The 19076-nt window shown below is 43.0% G+C and overlaps 1 protein-coding gene across 4 annotated transcripts in view; it reads right to left on the bottom strand.

The window, feature by feature from the left end:
* The window catches only part of ALDH1L1 (aldehyde dehydrogenase 1 family member L1), a 79238-nt gene extending 67836 nt beyond the window's left edge, over positions 1-11402 (bottom strand). For 3 of the 4 annotated variants that reach the window (XR_007514387.1, XR_007514386.1, XM_049861811.1), the window contains exons 1-2: positions 11256-11402; positions 8914-8996 (exon numbers count right to left, since the gene is read on the bottom strand). Coding sequence is in view for 1 of the 4 variants with exons in the window: in XM_049861811.1 (XP_049717768.1) it covers positions 8914-8915 (2 nt within the window). In the remaining 3 variants the exon portion in view is untranslated. The remainder of the gene's footprint in view (positions 1-8913; positions 8997-11255) is intronic. The other variant, XM_049861812.1, reaches the window with a different exon arrangement.
* Between the last annotated feature and the right edge of the window lie 7674 nt (positions 11403-19076).

Genomic DNA, 19076 nt, shown 5'->3' with positions numbered 1-19076 from the left:
AGGACAAACAGAAAAAGAAAATAAACCTCATAAAAATGAAAAAATTTATTCATCAAAAGATGTTACCAAAAAGAGAAAAGACAAGTTACCAACTGGGAGAATATCTTCAGAAAGCATATAGCTAATAAGAATCTAATAATCCAAATATATATAAAACTAGTGGGTGTTTTTTTTATATAAAACTTAGACAATTTAACAACAAAAAGACAACCCAATCAAAAAATGGGCGAAGGACTTGAACATACATTTCACCAAAGAGAACTTCCAAATGACCACCAAACATATGAAAAGATGCTCAATGTCATTAGCCATCAGAGAGATGTAAATCAAAACCACAATGAGTTACCATTTCATTCCCACTAGGATGACTAACCAAACCAAAACCCAGTGCCGTCAAGTCGATTCTGACTCATAGCGACCCTATAGGACAGAGTAGAACTGCCCCATAGAGTTTCCAAGAAGTGCATGGCAGATTCGAACTGCTGACCCTTTGGTTAGCAGCCATAGCACTTAACCACTACGCCACCAGGGTTTCCAGGATGACTCAGATAAAAAAAAAAAAAAAAGATTTCAGAAAATAACAAATGTTGGCAAGGATGTGGGGAAATCGGAACCCTTATCCACTGCTGAAGGGAATGATAGAGTAGCTGTTGTGAAAAACAATGCGGTGGTTCCTCAAAAAACTACAACCAGAACTACCATATTACCCACAATTCCACATTTAGGTATATATCCAAAGGACTTGAAAGCAGAGACTCAAACAGATACTTGTACATCAATTTATTTCTTCTTTTTTTATTTTTTTTTTCTGAAGCCTTCTTTTTATTTTTTATTGTACTTTAGATGAAGGTTTACAGAACAAACTAGTTTTTCATTGAATAGTACACTTACTGTTTTGTGGCGTTGATTACCAAACCCAAAAATGTCAACACTCTCCCTTCTTGACCTTCGGTTCCCTATTACCATCTTTCCTTTCCTCTCCTGCTGTCTAGTCCTTCTTCCTAGGCTGTTGTGCCCCTTTAGTCTCGTTTTGTTTCATGAGCCTGTCTAATCTTCGGCTGAAGGGTGAACCTCGGGAGTGGCTTCATTACTGAACCAAAAGGGTGTCCGGGGGCCACACTCTCGGGATTTGTCCAGTTTCTGTCAGGCCACTAAGTCTGGTCTTTTTTTTTGAGTTAGAATTTTGTTCTGCATTTTCCCCAGCTCTGTCCAGGACCTCTATTGTGATCTCTGTCAGAGCAATCCATGGTGGTAGTCAGGCACCATATAGCTGAACTGGACTCAGTCTGGTGGGCGCCGTAGTAGATGTGGCGCATTAGTCCTTTGGACTAATCTTTCCCTTGCATGTTTAGTTTTTTTCATTCTTCCTTGCTCTTGAAGAGGTAAGACCAGTAAAGTATCTTAGATGGCTGCTCACAGGCTTTTAAGACCCCAGATGCTACTCACAAAAGTAGAATGTCGAACAATTTCTTTATAAACTATGTTGTCATTTGAGCCAGATGTTCCCCAAGACCATGGTCCCCACACCCCTCAGCCCAGCAATTCGGTCCCTCAGGGAGTTTGGATGTGTCTGTGGCGCTTCCATGACCTTGCCTTTGTTCATCAATTTTCATCGCAATACTGTTGACAATAGCCAAGAGGTAGAAACAACCTAAATGCCCATCAATGGACAAATGGATAAACAAAACATGGTACATATATACAATGGAATTCTACTTAGCCAGTAAGAGAAATGAAGTTGGTTTTTTTTTTAATTTATTTACTGTGCTTTAGGTGAAAGTTTACAAATCAAGTCAGTCTCTCATACAAAAAGCCCTACGCACCCCACCACGTACTCCCAGCTGCTCTCCCCTTAATGAGACAGGACATTCCTCCTCTCCACTCTGTATTCCCCGTGTCCATTTAACTAGCTCCCGTCCCCCTCTTCCTTCACATCTCACCACTAGACAGGAGTTACCCACATGGTCTCATGTGTCTACTTGAGCTACGAAGTTCATTCCTGACCAGCATCATTATCTAAAAAGCAAATCCTTGTCTGTAGAGTTGGCTTCAGGAATGGTTCCAATCTTGGGCCATCAAAGGGCCTTGGGACCATGATCATCAGGGGCCCTCCAGTCTCAGTCAGATCACTAAGCCTGGTCTTTTTACGAGAATTTAAGATCTGCATCCCTCTGTTCTCCTGCTCCATCAGGGATTCTCTGTTGTGCTCCCTGTCAGGGCAGTAATCGGTGGTAGCTGATCTCAGGCTAATGGAGTCTCTGGTCTGTGTGGCCTTTTCTGTCTCTTGAGCTCATATTTACCTTGTGTCCTTGGTGTTCTTCATTCTCCTTTGCTCCAGGTGGGTTGAGCCCAATTTATGCATCTTAGATGGATGCTTGCTAGGGTTTAGTACCCCAGACGCCTCTCACCAAAGTGGAATGCAGAACATTTTCTTAATACATTTTGTTATGCCAATTGACCTAGATGTCCCCTGAAACCGTGGTCCCCAGACCCCCATCCCTGCTACTCTGGCCTTTGAAGCTTTTGGTTGTATTCAGGAAACTTCTTTGCTCTTGGTTTAGTCCAGTTGTACTGACTATCCCTGTGTTATGTGTTGCCCTTCCCTTTACCTAAAAAAAAAAAAATTCTTGTTTACTATCTAGCTAGTGAATATCCCTCTCCCTCCCTCCCCACCTTCGTAACCATCAAAGAATATTTTCTTCTGTGTTTAAACTTAATCTAGTTTCTTATAATAGTGGTCTCATACAATACTTGTCCTTTTGCAACTGACTAATTTCACTCAGCATAATGCCTTCCAGATTGCTCCATGTTATGAAATGTTTCACAGATTCACCATTGTTCTTAATTGTTGTGTAGTATTCCATTATGTGAATGTACCATAATTTATTTATCCATTCATCCATTGATGGGCACCTTGGTTGCTTCCATCTTTTTGCTATTGTAAACAGTGCTGCAATGAATATGGGTGTACATATGTATGTTCACGTGAAGGCCCTTATTTCTTTAGGGTATATTCCAAGTAGAATTGCTGGGTTGTACAGCAGTTCTATTTCTAGCTTTTTAAGGAAGTACCAAATTGATTTCCAAAGTGGCTGTACCAAGAAAAGAAGTCTTGTTACATGCTACAATATGTATGGAGCTTGAAGATATTATGCTGAGTGAAATAATTCACTCACAAAAGGACAAAATTGTATGACCTCACGTATAAAAAGACAAGAACAGGCAAATGTATAGATAACAAAGTTTATTAGTGGTTACCAGGGGTAGGAGGGAGGAGAAAGGGGGGAGTTATTGCTTATGGAGAAAATTATTAAAGTTGTCAAGGATTTCATTTTACTTGGATCCACAATCAGTGCAGATGGAAGCAGTGGTCAAGAAATCAAACAATGAATTGCATTGGTCAAAACTTCTGCAAAAGACCTCTTTAAAGTGTTAAAAAGCAAAGATGTCACCTTGATGACTAAGGTGTGCCTGACCCAAGCCATAGTATTTTCAATTGCCTCATATGCATGTGAAAGCTGGACAATGAATAAGGAAGACCAAAGAAGAATTAAAGCATTTGAATTATGGCACCGGTAAAGAATACTAAATATACCAACCAGAAAAATGAAAAAAGTCTGTCTTGGAAGAATTACAGCCAAGAGAATCTATAGACTGAGGAAAAAAATTGTTAATGACATATCTGACAAGGGTCTAATCTCTAAAATATATAGAAAACTTCAAGAACTCAACAACAAAAAGACAAATAATTCCATCAAAAAATGGGCAAAGGACATGAACAGGCACGTCACCAAAGAGGACATTCAGATGACTCACAAACACATAAAGAGATGCTTGTGATCATTAGCCATTAGAGAGATGCAAATGAAAACTACGATATCATCTCACCCCTGCAAAAATGGCACTGTTCAAAACAAACAAATGCTGGCAAGGTTGTGAGGAGATTGGAACTCTTATACACTGTTGATGGGATTGTAAAACGGTACAACCACTACGGAAAGCAAAAACCTAGAAATACCTTACAATCCAGTAATCCCACTCCTAGGTGTATATCCTAGAGATATAAGAGCAGTGACATGAATAAATATATGCACTTCCATGCTCACTGCAGCATTATACACAACATCAAAAGGATGGAAACAACCTAAATGTCATCAATAGATGAATGGTTAAAAAAAAATTGGTACATACATATGATGGAATACTATCCAGTGATAAAGAATAATGACAAGTTTACAAAACATAACATTGATGAATCTGGAGGACATTATGCTGAGTGAAATAAGTCAAACACAAAAGGACAAATATTGCATGATCTCACTTTTACAAAGAGGCAAAAATAGGTATACACACAGAAAGCAACTTTCTTTGATGGTTTCCAGGGATGGGAGGGGGAGGCAGGGATAATCACTTACTAGATAGTAGACACATGATAATTCTGCTGATGGGAAAGGCAATACACAATACAGTGGAAGTGAGCACAATTTAACCAAGGTGAATGAAGACACTGAGAGGTATGCAAGAATAAAGGACAGCTACGGTAAATGATATAACATATAGAATCTTGCAACAACAGTGCACTTTCCATGATGGGACAGTCCGATGAAATCAACTGCCACCGGATTGATCACCTCAAGGAATGGTGCCATACTGGGGACTCAGTTTTGGTCTCTGTTGCTGGCAGATTGGGCTCTCAGCAGTGGCTGTGCCAAGCCAGCCTTGGTGAGTGGAAGTCTACAGTGCTGAGCGTATGTGTGACCTCCATCCCTACCACTGTGACTACTTTGTTCATGAGCCCATTAGGCAATGACAAGAGTGGCTGAGGAAAGGGGATGACTGGTTTTCACAGAACATGTCATCCTATCCACTTGATTGTTAAAATCCTCCTTTTCCAAGGTCACCCTTTGGCTGGCATTCACATGAGACACAAATATCTTCACTAATTTGGCACATTCAGAGAAGTCTACTCACATATCTCTTCCTCATACCTCCTTGTCACCAACTTTCCAATCATGTTCCTTCTAAGTCCCTGACCTTCCAGCCAAACCATTGGCCACAGCCATCTGGCCATTTCTCCTTCCAAGCAAAGTGAACAATCAGGTGCACTACTCAAAGTTCTGCCCATTGGGAGGATCTCCCTTCACCACCGTCCTTCAGGGAGTTCCCAGAAAGGGGCTGCAGTGCTGCTGTCGTCCAGTTTCAAGTAATGTTTGCATATCATGCAGAACCATCTTTTCCTCAGTCAACAGATCATAAGGAACCCCTCATGAGGCCATGGGGGAAGAAGGTAATATGACAGGAGTGGAGACCATGGGTATTTGAGCCACTTCTTCATGCAACTAGCTTGTACCTTTGGGTCCTGCTCAAGCCCAATCTCATACATTCCACTTCCATTTAATGATGGTATGTTGCTGTGCACATCTGAATTTGTGACTCTGTGGGTCAGACAACACCCAGTTCAGGATGGGCAGCTCAAGCCTCATCATAACTCTGTGGCCCAACGTTAGGCATTCAGTCTCTACTAAAGCTCAGTAACAAGCCAAAATCTGTTTCTCAAAAGAAGAGTAGTTATCTGCAGAGCATGGCACGGCTTTGCTCACAAATCCTGAAGAGTCTGCACTGTGATTCATCATTAGGGGCCTGCCAAAGACCAAACAACATTTCTATGTGCCACTGACACTTCAAACACCATTGAATCAGCCTGATCATATAGCTCAAATGGCAGAGTGGTTTGCGTGGCAGCCTGAAACTGTTCCAGAGCCTTCTTTTGCTCTGGGCCCCACTCCAAACTAATATCTTTTCAAGTCACTTGACGAACAGGCCAGAGTAGCACACCCTAATAAGGAATATGTTGTCTCTAAAAACCAAAGAGGTCCACCAGGTGTTGTGCCCCTTTTTAGTTGTAGGAGGGGCCAAATGCAACAAATTTTCCTTCACCTTAGAAGGAATATCTCAACATGTCCCACCCACTGAACTACTAGAAATTTCACTGAGGAGGAAGGCACATAACTTTTATTGGATTAATTTCCCACTTTCTAACATGTAAATATCTCACCAGTAAGTCCAGAGTCATTGATACTTCTTCTTTACTAGGTCCAATCAGCATAATGTCATCAATGTTATAAAGTAGTGTGACATTTTGTGGAAAGGAAAAGCAATCAAGGTACCTGAGGACTAAATTATGATACAGAGCTGTAGAGTCAATATACTCTGAGGTAGGACAGTGAAGGTATATTGCTGGCTTTGCCATCTGAAGGCAAATTGCTTCTGGTTGATCCTTTGAAATCAGAATCGAGAAAAAGACATTGGCCAGCTCAATAGCTGCATACCAAGTATCAGGAAACGTATTAATTTGCTCAAACAATGAAACCACATCTGGAACAGCACTGCAATTGAAGTCACCACCTGGTTAAATTTTCAATAATCTACTGTCATTCTCCAAGATCCATCTGTTTTTTGCACAGGGCAAATAGGCAAGTTGAATGGGGATGTGATGGGAATCACCACCCTTGCATCCTTCAAGTCCTTGATGGTGGCGCTAATCTCTGCAGTCCCTCCAGGAATATGGTATTGGGTTTGGTTTACTATTTTCCTAGGTAGAGGCAGTTCTAATGGTTTCCACCTGGCTTTTCCTACCATGATAGCACTCACTTCCCACGTCAGGGGTACAATATATGGGTTCTGCCAGTTACTGAGTATGTCTATTCCAATTGTGCATTCTGGAACTGGGGAAAACACTACAGGATGGATTGGGGCACCTACTGGGCCCTCTGTAAGATGGACCTGAGCTAAGACTCCATTAGTAACCTGACCTCTATATGCCCGCTTCCTGACTGGTGGGCCACAGCAATGCTTTGGGTCTCCTGGGATTAGTGGCAGTTCACAGCCAGTGTTCAGTAATCCCCAAAAAGTCTGATAAGCCCCTTTTCCCCAATGAACACCCACTCTTGTAAAAGGCCATAGATCTGTCTAGAGGAGGATGAGAGAAAGATTCATTGTTCAAATTTCTGGCAGTGGAGTGGGGTCCTTCCTTAAGGGGACTTCGCTTCCCCTTCATTCAAGGGGATGTGGGTCTGTAAACTGGCTAAAGTTTAGGAGTTGATTGAGGGGCCATGACTCTATTCTGTTGATTCAAGTTAGGCTGTAGTTCACTTGGCCTAGAATTCTTTCATTTGAACAGATCAAGTAAGTATTTAGATGGTTTCCATCTATTTCACTCCTAGGGGCACCATAACTAAGTAGCTATAGGCTCATATGAGTCAGACTATTCTGAATACTGCTTTGACTCTGCTGTCCACTACTGTAACCACACCCACCTTGTCTTTGTCCATTAAGTTCTGCCACTTGGCCTCTATCACCATGGGGTCCAATTAGCCCCATTGTAGTTAGGGCAGTTCCCACTGTCAAATCTGACTTACATAAAATAGCAATTACAGCAGCCTTCAAGGATGCTGGGGCTCCCTTCACAAATTTGTTTCTCACTGTTGCGGTAAAAGGTGAGTCTTCTGGGCACTCCATGTATGGGTCTGTGGGTTCTAACCTGATAAATCCACTCTAACACGCCAATTTCCCTAAGCCTTTGGATACCTTATTCTACCATATACCAAGGGAGGCCTGGCACTTCAACTTGATTTAGGGTAGGCCATCGTTTTTATTTTTTTTTATCGCTTAATCCATGCGTCAGCGAAGCAATTAAATAAACTATTAGATCCTTTTCTAACCTCTAGATCTGAAACACTGAATGAAGGATCTGTACTTAGTGGGCCCATATCAATAAACTCAGGCTGATTCAACTTCATGTTCCTTGCACCATTATCCCACAACCTTATTAGCCATTCCCGCACTTATTTCCCAGGTTTCTGTTTGTACGTGTTAGAAAAGTCAAGCAATTCTTTTGAAGAGTAGCATACCTCCTCCTGGGAGACACTTTGCATTTCACCTTTAGGGGCTCACTGAGACTTAAGTCTAACTATAGGTCTAGAAGCAAAAATGGGTGGTGGGGATCAGTCCTGGGGACGTGCTGCAATGTCTTGCAAGTCATCTGCTCCAAGCAATGACTCAGATGCTGCCCCAGGTGATATCTCAGACAAACGCTCTTCGGACACAACTAGGTTAATCTTATCAAATGGGGCTGGAGGGGATAATGGTTTTGCTGGGAATGGTAGCTGGACAGAGAAAGATGCAGTAATTGCTTCAGACGAGAGGGCTGGTTCTGTTGGCAGGTGTTATTCAAAGGAACTTAAGGGCTCAATGTCCCCAACTTCCTGATTATCTGCCTATATAGCCCCATTCCAAGTTTCAGGATCCCTTTTCTTCCCATTCACTGCTCTCACTTTAAATTTAGACAGCATCTGAGGCTGGGAATTTAATTAATTTTGTAATTCAGCTAGTCTTACAATAAGACTCTGGGTTTGGTCTTCAGTAATATCACTCTGTTACTACAAGACCCAAGGCTTTCTTTCCAGGCTCAAGTGATGGCTTTGAGGTGTTTTATGAGGCGCCTTAGCTGTGACTTTGAAGTCCTGAGCTCATCTCTTTCTTTCACTACTTTGTCTAGCAAAAGTAGGACCAACTAACCAGCTTCCCTATACTTCTTATTATAGAAAAGTACCAATCATACAATCATGAGGAGCCTTGCCTGTCACCCATATGTCATCTACTGGTGCAGATATTTTGCATATTAATATCGTCACCTCATTCCATGGATTAGCAGTGCCATTTTTACTACTGGAAGCAGAATTACCAGCATCTTTAAGACTAGTCAGGCTTGAGAACCAATTTAGAAAAATCCTTTCAATTTTGTTTCTCTAGAACCACTCTCAGTACCATGTTCAGGCTGGGTTCTCTAGAGAAGGAAAACCAGTCAAGCGTACATAGAGAGAGAGAGAGATTTGTTTCACGAAAATTGCTCACATTGTTGCGGAGGCTGGCAAGTCCCAAAGTCCGTGGGTCAAGTGTCAGCTGGAGGCTTCTCCTGACTCACACAGCTGCAGGGGCTGATGAACCAGAATTAGCAGGTCAGATGATAGGCTGCTGGCTCAAGTACCAAGAATCAGGGGTCAGATAATGATGAGCCAGAAATGGGATCCAGAGTAAGCAAGCAAACTTTGCCAGAAAGTTCATATATATATGGGGTTCAGGCCATACCCCTGGGGAAACTCCCCTTACAACTGGTTGGCTGATCACATCAGATCACATCATGGAGGTGATTACATTATATTACAAAATGGAAGATAATTATATAATACTGAGAATCATGGCCTAGCCAAGTTGACATATAATATTAACTATCACCCCATTATCATTGCTTAAGGTATAAGTGTATGTGTGCCAGTGTATGTGTGTACATGTGTGTACTTGCAATGTAAAAGGCTGGAAGGATTTACACCAATGTTAAAAGTGATTATCATTATGCAGACCTTTTTGGGGTTTGGATTTCTTTTATAACTGTCATTATTTTTTCTTATCAAAATAGTCTTTTTTTTTTTTTTTTCCATAACAAACATGTATTACTAGTGGGAAAAATAAAAACCTCCCTTTAGCTGAAGGGAGGCAGAGACAGGGCAGCCATTCCTGTGGCTGTTGTCACAGTCCAGGGAAAAAACTGGGGCAGGGACAGGAGCAGCAGGAGGGCCTCACTCAGCCTTGGCCTTTGGCCTCGTAAAGAGCAAGTGCAGTGAGGAGGAGGAGCTGGGGAAAAGCCTACAGAAACCCTACAGGCTGGCCATGTGGAGTGGCTTCTCCTCCGCCTCTTTCCAGAGTTGGCACAGCTCAGGGTCCTCCCCTCAGGGGGGTGTGTGGGAGAGGCTGTGGGCTGATGCCCAAGCCCCAGCCCAGGCCTGGCTCCCCAGGACCCTGCTATGGACCCCTGCCCCAGGTGGACCCAAGGAACAGCAGCAGCTTCTGGGCCATTTGTTTTCTTTCTCTGGTCCTTGGACCCAGGGAGGAGTGCAGCTCTAACGGAGGGATGCGGGTGCTTGGAGGAGTTGAACTAGAGGCTGGACCTCCTGGCAGCCCCAGGATCTCCTCTGTCAGGCCATGCTCCACTCCCCTGAGCTGTCCTTCTGAGGGTTCGAGGAAGACTCCGCTTGTGCAGTCAGCTTACTTGGCCTGGCAACCAGCAGGAAGGACACTTTGCCCTTCACACAGCTGGGTTCCCTCAGGGTCACGGCCCTCCACTGTCTCTTCCCACGGTCCTGGAACAGGAGGAGGCTGAGGTGCAGGCAGCCTGACCACATAGGCCGGTGGACCGAGGGCTGCTGGTGCGCCTCACAGCGACTTACATCTTTACCAGCATAATCTGTTAATTCTCAAACACCCTCGTGAGGCAACCCGTAAAATCCATGGCCTTCGAGTTGATTCCGACTCATAACGACCCTATAGGACAGAGTAGATCTGTCCCATAGAGTTTCCAAGGAGCCCCTGGTGGACTCCAACTGCGGATCTTTTGGTTAGAAGCCCTAGCTCTTAACATGTAATCCCCTGTCTCGCCGCCAATTTTACAGATGAGGAAACTAAGATTCAGAGTTTGAGAAAATTGCCCAAGGTCACAGAGAAGTGGGGGAGTGGGGATGAAACAAGGCCGCTAATGCCAGCGCCCCTCTTCTTACCTGCAAGTGGCAGGTGAGGGGCTGGACAAGCGCCCTGGGGTCTGGTTCCTAGAAGCTAGACCCCCAGGAACCACGTTGTCGGGGAGGGTTCCGCTGGACTCCAGGGACCGCCTCCTCAGCGCCTAGAGCCTGAGGCACTGCGGCTGCAGGGGGATTGGGACGCTCCAATCACAAAAGGCCCTCGTGCCAAGCCCCCAGGCTTGGCCAATCAGCAGGGACCTTTCCTAGCTGGGAATGGGGTCAGGGGCTTCAAAACCGAAGCCAGAGACCCAGGAATGCCCCTCCGCCCCTAACTTTGCCCCCGACTTTCGGTTTGTTCTTTCTCTCTCCAAGCCTCAGTTTTCTCTTCTGTACACGGGGCTGATAATACCTGCACTCCCAGGGTTGTGTGAATTCTGTAAAACGCCTAGCATCGCGCAAGGCAGCCGCCAATCCGGTTGCGCGCCAGCCCCCGCGCAGGTGCTCCAGTAACCCTGAACACCTCTGGCAAGGTGGGAGGCTCGGCTGCTCCAAAGAGAACCCAGGACCCTGGCCTCCGGGCCCGGAGGCTGAGACGAAGCACCCGGAGCTGAGAGCAGGGAAAGTTCTTCCTTCCCTTGGCGCAGCCGGCAGCCGCGCTTGGAGGACAACAGCGCAGGGACTTACCAGCGGGAGGGAGGCGCGAGCTCGCAGCCAGAGGGTCTCTGCTAGAGCAGCTCTGTCCCGGGCACCGGCGGAGGTGGTGTCCGTCCCGCACTAGTCCAGGAGCCACCGCCAAGGCTAGAGCCCGATTGTGCAACGGGCGAGAGCTGGGCAGGCAAGGGGCGGGGCCGGCGGGGGGGGCAGGGAGGGAGGAGTGGAGTGAGAGGGGAGGGAGGGAAAAGGGGAGAAGTGGGCTAAGAGGAGAGCAGAGGGATAGGGAGAAAGAAGCGGGGGAGGGGGTGGGGTAGGGGAAAGGGAAAGTGGGCGAGGTGGAGGAGGGGTGGGGGAGAGGGACGGGTGGGGGGAAATGAGGAAGAGTGGGGTCAGAGGGATGGGGGAGAGGTGGGGCAAGAGGAGTGGTGGGTGGTAAGGAGAGGGGAAGGGTGAGAGAGTGAAGAAGGAAAGAGGAGGATTGGGGTGGGGGAGACGGCTGAGATGAGAGGGGCAGTGGAGAAGGAGGATCCAGGGATGTGGAGCTCTTGCTTGCTGTGTGACCTTGGTTGGCACTCCGCTGACCCTCTCTGGGCCTCTCTGGGTCTGCTTCTTCATCTCCTGCCCAGCCCAGGCCTGAGCTCATAGAAATGTGGAGCGAGACGACTTGCTATAGACTCTTCGAGGACTCATGGGGCTTTGAAAAGGCCTAGACAACAAGTAGTGTATCTGTTTATGAGTACAGGGCAAAGTTGGCTTGGTAAGAGGGAACCTCACCAAACCAGGTAATTTCACTCTCACGCATTAGTTCACTCTTTATTTGCTTAATAATAATGTAGACACTAAACTGAAAAAAACCAAACTCATTGCCATCGTGTGGATTCCGACTCACAATGACCCTATAGGACAGAGTAGAACTGCTCCACAGGGTTTCCAAGGAGCAGCTGATGGATTCGAACTGCCAGCCTTTTGGTTAGCAGCCAAGCTCTTAACCACTGTGCCACCAAGATCCTTGCCCTCCATAGATTTCCAGTCACCTTGGAGAGAGGTTCCTGGAGAGGCAGTGACTGTGTGCACCTCCTGGAATTTGTGGTTTCTGCCAGCACAGTGACCACCACACCTCTCCACAGCCCCAGGTTTTCCTCTGGGAAATTCCTCTTCTCTGCTTTCCTTTCTAGAAGCTCCTGCTATTAACCCCTTCTTCGGCTCCCAACCTGACTCATCCTGTCCCCAGGAAGGGTTACTTGTCCCCCTCTGGACCAATAAAAGTTATGAAAAGCAAACACTGACAAGGGTAAATAGTGTTTGCTGACTGTGAGCCTTTGTCCTAGTGGCTCCTTCCACCTGGAATGTCATTCCTGCCACATCTACCACTGGGCCCCTGTGTTTCAACCCTTACTTCTTTTGAGGGCTTGCTGTACCCCTTTCAGTGCCACAAATGCATCAAGCTTGCTCCAGCCTCAGGGGACTTGCCTCTGCCTGCAAGGTCCTTATTTCAGATATAACAGAGGGCCGGGTTCCTCTCACTACTAGCCTTGCAGCTTATATATCAATTATTAAATATCTGATGCAGAGCCTTCAAGAATCTGCCCCTGATCACAAAATCTGCAGAAGTCTCTCAGTCATGCCCTATCACATTGCCCCATTTCATTTTCTACAGTAATCAAAATAGCCTGGTACTGGTTTAACAGTAGACATACAGATGGCACTGGGATTTTTTTTTTTTTATATACAGACCAATGGCATAGAATTGAAAATCCAGAAATAAACCAAACATCTGTAGTCGATAGATATTTGATGAGGGTGCTAAATCCATTCAGTGGGGAAGGAACAGTCTTGTCAACAGCGCTGACAAAACTGGATTTCCACATGTAGAAAAAAGAAACAAGATCCATACCTCATACCATACACAAAAACTAATTCAAAATGTATCAAGCACCTAAATGTTAAACTGAAAACCATAAAGTTCTTGAAGAGAAAGTAGGAGCAAAGCTTTGGGACCCAATTTTTTTTTCAATGATACATTATGAAACACAACAATGAATGCACAAGCAACAGAAAACAAAATTGATAACTGGGACCTCATAAAAGTTAAATACTAATGTTCATCAAAGGCTTTATCAAAAGAGTAAAGAGATAATCTACAGACTGGGAAAAAATCTTTAGGAACAGTATAACTGATAAGGTTCTAGTATTTAAAATATATAGAAAACATCTACAACTTAACAACAAAAAGACAAATAACCCGATCAAAAATGGACAAAGGACAAGAACAGACATTTCATCAAAGAGGATATTCAAATGGCCGACAGATTCAGGAAAAGATGTTCAACATAATTAGCCATCAGACAAATGCAAATCAAAACCAAAATGAGATACCATTTCATTCCCATGAGGATGGCCAAGATTAAAAAAAGAAATATAACAACTGTTGGATAGGGTGTAGAGAAATTGGAAGCCTCATCCATTGTTGGTGGTAACACAAAATAGTGCAGTGGTTGTGCAAACAGTCTGACAGTTCCTCAAAAAACTAGAGGTGGAGCTGCCATATGACTCAACAATTCCACGCCTAGGCATATACCCTCAGGATCTAATAGAAGTGAAATAAACACACACATGCACCCTATATTTATCACGGCACTATTCACAATATCAAAAAGAAGGAAACAACCTAAGTGCCCAACAACAGAAGAATGGATAAGTAAAATGTGGTACATACATACAGAGCAATACTACTCAGCGATAAAGAAAAAAAGAGTTCCCAAAATATCTTGAAACATGAATGAACCTGGAGGACATTTTGTTGAGCAAAACAAGTCAATGGCAAAAAAAAAAAAGGAAAAGAAAAAACAAAAAATATTGTATGCTCTCGCATTTATGAAATGACATGAACAAGTAAATAAACAGAAAACAGTGTTCATTAGTGGTTACCAGGAATGAAGGGTGGGAGAGGGGGATTCAATTTTCAGATAGTAAACACTTGTTATTTTTGGTGATGAGAAAGTAACACCAAATGAGGGTAAAGTGTACACAGCTTGATGAAGGTAAACGATGTCACTAAAAAATAAAACACAAGAAAAAAAGATCTATTGGCAATTGCTATGGCATATATAATTTTGAAACAACAGCAAAAAACAAAACAATATGTGTATGTATGTAGGGATATATGTGTATGTGAGTATATATGTATGTGCATATAGGTGTATGCATATGTATATGCATCTAAGCGATAGTATGCACGTATATGTAATAAAGCACATAAGGGGCACAACTATTGATGCTTCTTAGACACAACCAAACATTTCACAGAATAGGATTTCTGAGTTTGAAGGATTAGGTCTATAGTCTCGTGGGACATCTCAGTCAATTCGCTTCATATAGTTCATAAAACTATTTTCTACATCCTAGTTTGGTGAGTAGTGTCTGGGATCTTACAAGCTTGCAAGTGCCCATCAAAGTTCCAGCTATTGATCTATACTCATCTGGAGTAAAAGAGAAAGAAGGAAACAAAAGACTCGAAGAAGAAACTAGTCTACAGGAAAAATAGCATACACGAACCATGGCCTCATCTACCCCAAGATCAGAAGAACTAGATGGTGTCCAGCTGTTCTAACCAGAAAAATGTGGGACAGAACCTCAAATTTAACTTAAAAACAAACAAAACAACCAGACCTACTGGACTGGTTGAGACTAGAGGACTTCCTGAGACTATTGCCCTGAGATACTCTTCAAGCCTTGAACTGAAACTAACCCCTGAGGTCACGTTGTAGCTAAATAACAAATTGGCTCAAAAAATAATGACTATCACCTGTGAGTACTGTGTTCCTTTAAAAAATCACCTATATGAGACCAAATGGTCAACAATTACTTTAAAACAAAGATGAGAATGTAAGGGGGCAGGGAAACTAGATTAATGGAAGGATCAGCAGTTGAAAATATGACTTTGGTGATAGAAACAACGTTGGAAAAGGCGTGATGGAATTCTGCACAACCAATGACTTATTCGTTGGAAATACCTTTTTTCAGCCACGTAAATGATGACTATACATGGGAACCTTGCCGGAGGGAATATGTAGGAATCAAATTGACTACATCTGTGGAGACACTAGAGAAACTCAATGTCATCACTGAGAACAAGGCCAGGGGTCAAATGCAGAACAGACCATCAATTGCTCATAGCAAGTTCAAGTTGAAGCTGAAGAAAAGTACAACAAGTCCACGAGAGCCAAAGTACAACCTTGAGTATATCCCACCTGAATTTAGAGACCATCTCAAGAATACATGTGAAGCATCCAACACTAATTACCAAAGATCAGAGGAGTTGAGGAAGAGCTGCCTCCTCAAAGTAGAGTCAACCTTAATGACGTGGATGGAGTCAAGCTTTCTGGACCTTCGTTTGCTGATATGGCACGGCTCAAAATGAGAAGAAACAGCTGCAAACATCCATTAATAACTGGAACCTAGAATGTGCAAAGTATGAAGCTAGGAAAATTGGAAATCCTCAAAAATGCAATGGAACTAATAAAGATTGATATCCTAGTCATTGGTGAGCTGAAGTGAACTGGTATTGGTCATGTCGAATCAGACAATCATATGGTCTACTATGCGGAAAGGACAACTTGAAGAGGAATGCCATTGCATTCATCTTCAAAAAGAACATTTCAAGATCTATTCTGAAGTACAAAGCTGTCAGTGATAGAATAATATCCACACGCTTACAAGGAAGACCAGTTAATATGACTATTTTTCAAATTTATACACCAACCACTAAGGCCAAAGATGAAGAAACTGAAGATTTTTTACCAACTTCTGCAGTCTGAAATCAATCAAACGTGCAATCAGGATGCACTGATAATTACTGGTGATTGGAATGTGCAAGTTGGAAACAAAAAAGAAAGATTGATAGTTGGAAAACATGGCCTTGGTGATAGAAATGATGCATGATAGAATTTTGCAAGACCAACAACTTCTTCACTGCAAATACCTTTTTTCACCAACATAAACAGTAACTATACACACGGACCTCACCAGATGGAATACACAGGAATCAAATTGACTACATCTGTGGAAAGAGACAATGGAAGAGCTCAATATCAACAGTTAGAGCAAGGCCCACACTAACTGTGGATCAGACCATCAATTACTCATATGCAAGTTCGAGTTGAAACTGAAGAAAATTAGAACAAGTCGACAAGAGCCAAAGTATGAAACTTGAGTATATACCACCTGAATTTAGAGACCATCTCAAGAATAGATTTGATGTGTTGGACACTAATGACCAAAGACTGGATGAGTTGTGGAATGACATCAAGCACATCATACATGAAGAAAGCAAGAGGTCATTAAAAAGACAGGAGAGAAAGAAAAGACCTAAACGGATGTCAGAAGAGACTCTGAAACTTGCTCTTGAACGTTGAGTAGCTAAAGCAAAAGGAAAAAATGGTGAAGTAAAAGAACTGAACAGAAGATGTCAAAGGGTGGCTCAAAAAGACAAAGTGAAGTATTATGATGACATGTGCAAAGAGCCAGAGATAGAAAACCAAAAGGCGAAAACACATTTAGCATTTCTCAAGCTGAAAGAACTGAAGAAATAATTCAAGCCTCGAGTTGCAATACTGAAGGATTCTACAGGGAAAACATTAAACGATGCAGGAAGCATCAAAAGAAGATGGAAGGACTACACAGAGCCACTATACCAAAAAGAATTTGTTGATGTTCAACCATTTCAGGAGGTAACATGTGATCAGGAACCAATGGTACTGAAGGAAAAATCCAAGCTGCATTGAAGCCATTGGCAAAAAAACAAGGCTTCAGGAATTGATGAAATAACAATTGAGATGTTTCAACAATCGGATGCAGTGCTGGAAGTGCTCACTCATCTATGCCAAAAAATCTGGAAGACAGCTACCTGGCCAACCCACTGGAAGAGATCCATATTTATGCCTATTCCCAAGAAAGGTGTTCCAACCGAATGTAGAAATTATCGAACAATATTATTATCACGTGCAAGGAAAATTTTGCTGAAGATTATTCAAAAGCGGCTGCAGCAGCAGATCAACATGCAACTGCCAAATTCAGGCCAGATTCAGAAGAGGATGTGGAACCATGTGTGTCATTGTGGATGTCAGATGGATCCTGGCTGAAAGAAAAGAATACCAGAAAGATGTTTACCTGTGTTTTATTGGCTCTGCAAAGGCATTTGGCTGTGTGGATCATAACAAATTACGGATAACATTGTGGAAAATGGGGATTCCGGAACACTTAATTGTGCTCATGGGGAATCTGTACATGGATTAAGAGGCAGTTGTTTGAAAGGAGCAAGGGAATGCTGCCCGGTTTAATGTCGGGAAAGGTGTTGTATTCTTTTACCATACCTATTCAACCTGTATGCTGAGCAAATCATCCAAGAAGCTGGACTATACGAAAAAGAATGGGGAATCAGGATTGAAGGAAAACTCATCAACAACCTGCATTATGCAGATGACACAGCCTTACTTGCTGAAACTGAAGGGGACTTGAAGCACTTACTGATGAAGATAAAAGACTACAGCCTTCAGTATGGATTACACATCAACAGAAAGAAAACAAAAATCCTCACAACTGGACCAATAAGCAACATCATGGTGAATGGAGAAAAGATTGAGGTTGTCAAGGATTTCATTTTACTTGGATCCACCATCAACACCCATGTAAGCAGCAGTGAAGAAATCCAAAGATGCATTGCATGGGGCAAACCTGCTGCGGAAGACCTCTTTAAAGTGTTGAAAAGCAAAGATGTCACCTTGAGGACTAAGGTGTGCCTGACTCAAGCTATGGTGTTTTCAATTGCCTGATATGCATGAGAAAGCTGGACGATGAATAAGGCAGATCAAAGAAGAACTGACACCTTTGATTGTGGTGTTGGCAAAGAATATTGAATATACCATGGACTGTCAAAAGAATGAACAAATCTGTCTTGGAAGAAGTACAACCAGAATGCTCTTTATAAGCAAGGATGGCAAGACTACATCCCACATACTTTGGACATATTATCAGGAGGGGTCAGTCACTGGAGAAGGACATCATGCTTGGTAAAGTAGAGGGTCATCAAAAAAGAGGGAGACCTTCAATGAAATAGATTGACACAGTGACTGCAACAATGGGCACAAGCATAGCAACAATTGTGAGGATGGTGCAGGGCCAGGCAGTGTTTCATTCTGTTGTACATAGGGTTGCTATGAGTTGGAATCGACTCAATGGCATCTAACAACAACAGATGAGTTGTGGGATGACATCAAGGACATAATACATGAAGAAAGCAAAAAGTTATTAAAAAGTCAGGAAAGAAAGAAAAGTCCAAAATGAGTGTCACAAGAGAAGACAAGTAAAGTATTATAATGAAATGTGCAAAGACCTGAAGTTAGAAAACCAAATAAGAAGAATACACTCGACACTTCTCAAGCTGAAAGAACTGAAGAAAAAATTGAAGCTTCGAGTTGCAATATTGAAGGATTCTATGGACAAAATATTGGACAACACAGGAAACATCAAAAGAAGATGGAACGAATACCCAGAGTCACCGTACCAAAAAGAATTGGTCGATGTTCAAACATTTCAGGAGGTAGAATATGATCAAGAACTTATGGCATTGAAAGAAGTCCAAGCTGCACTGAAGTCAATGATGAGAATCAAGGCACCAGGAATTAATGGCATACCAGTTGAGATGCTTCAACAAACAGATGCAACACTGTAAGTGCTCAGTTGTATATGACAAGAAATTTGGAAGACAGCTACTTGGCCAACTGACTGGAAGAGATTCATATTCGTGCCCATCTCAAAGAAAGGTGACCCAACAAAATGCAGAAATTATGGAAC

The sequence above is a fragment of the Elephas maximus genome, chromosome 20 (assembly GCF_024166365.1).
Source record: "Elephas maximus indicus isolate mEleMax1 chromosome 20, mEleMax1 primary haplotype, whole genome shotgun sequence".
NCBI lineage: Eukaryota > Metazoa > Chordata > Mammalia > Proboscidea > Elephantidae > Elephas > Elephas maximus.
Note: the sequence above shows the minus strand (reverse complement) of the source record. Positions and strands in the feature narration are given on the sequence as shown.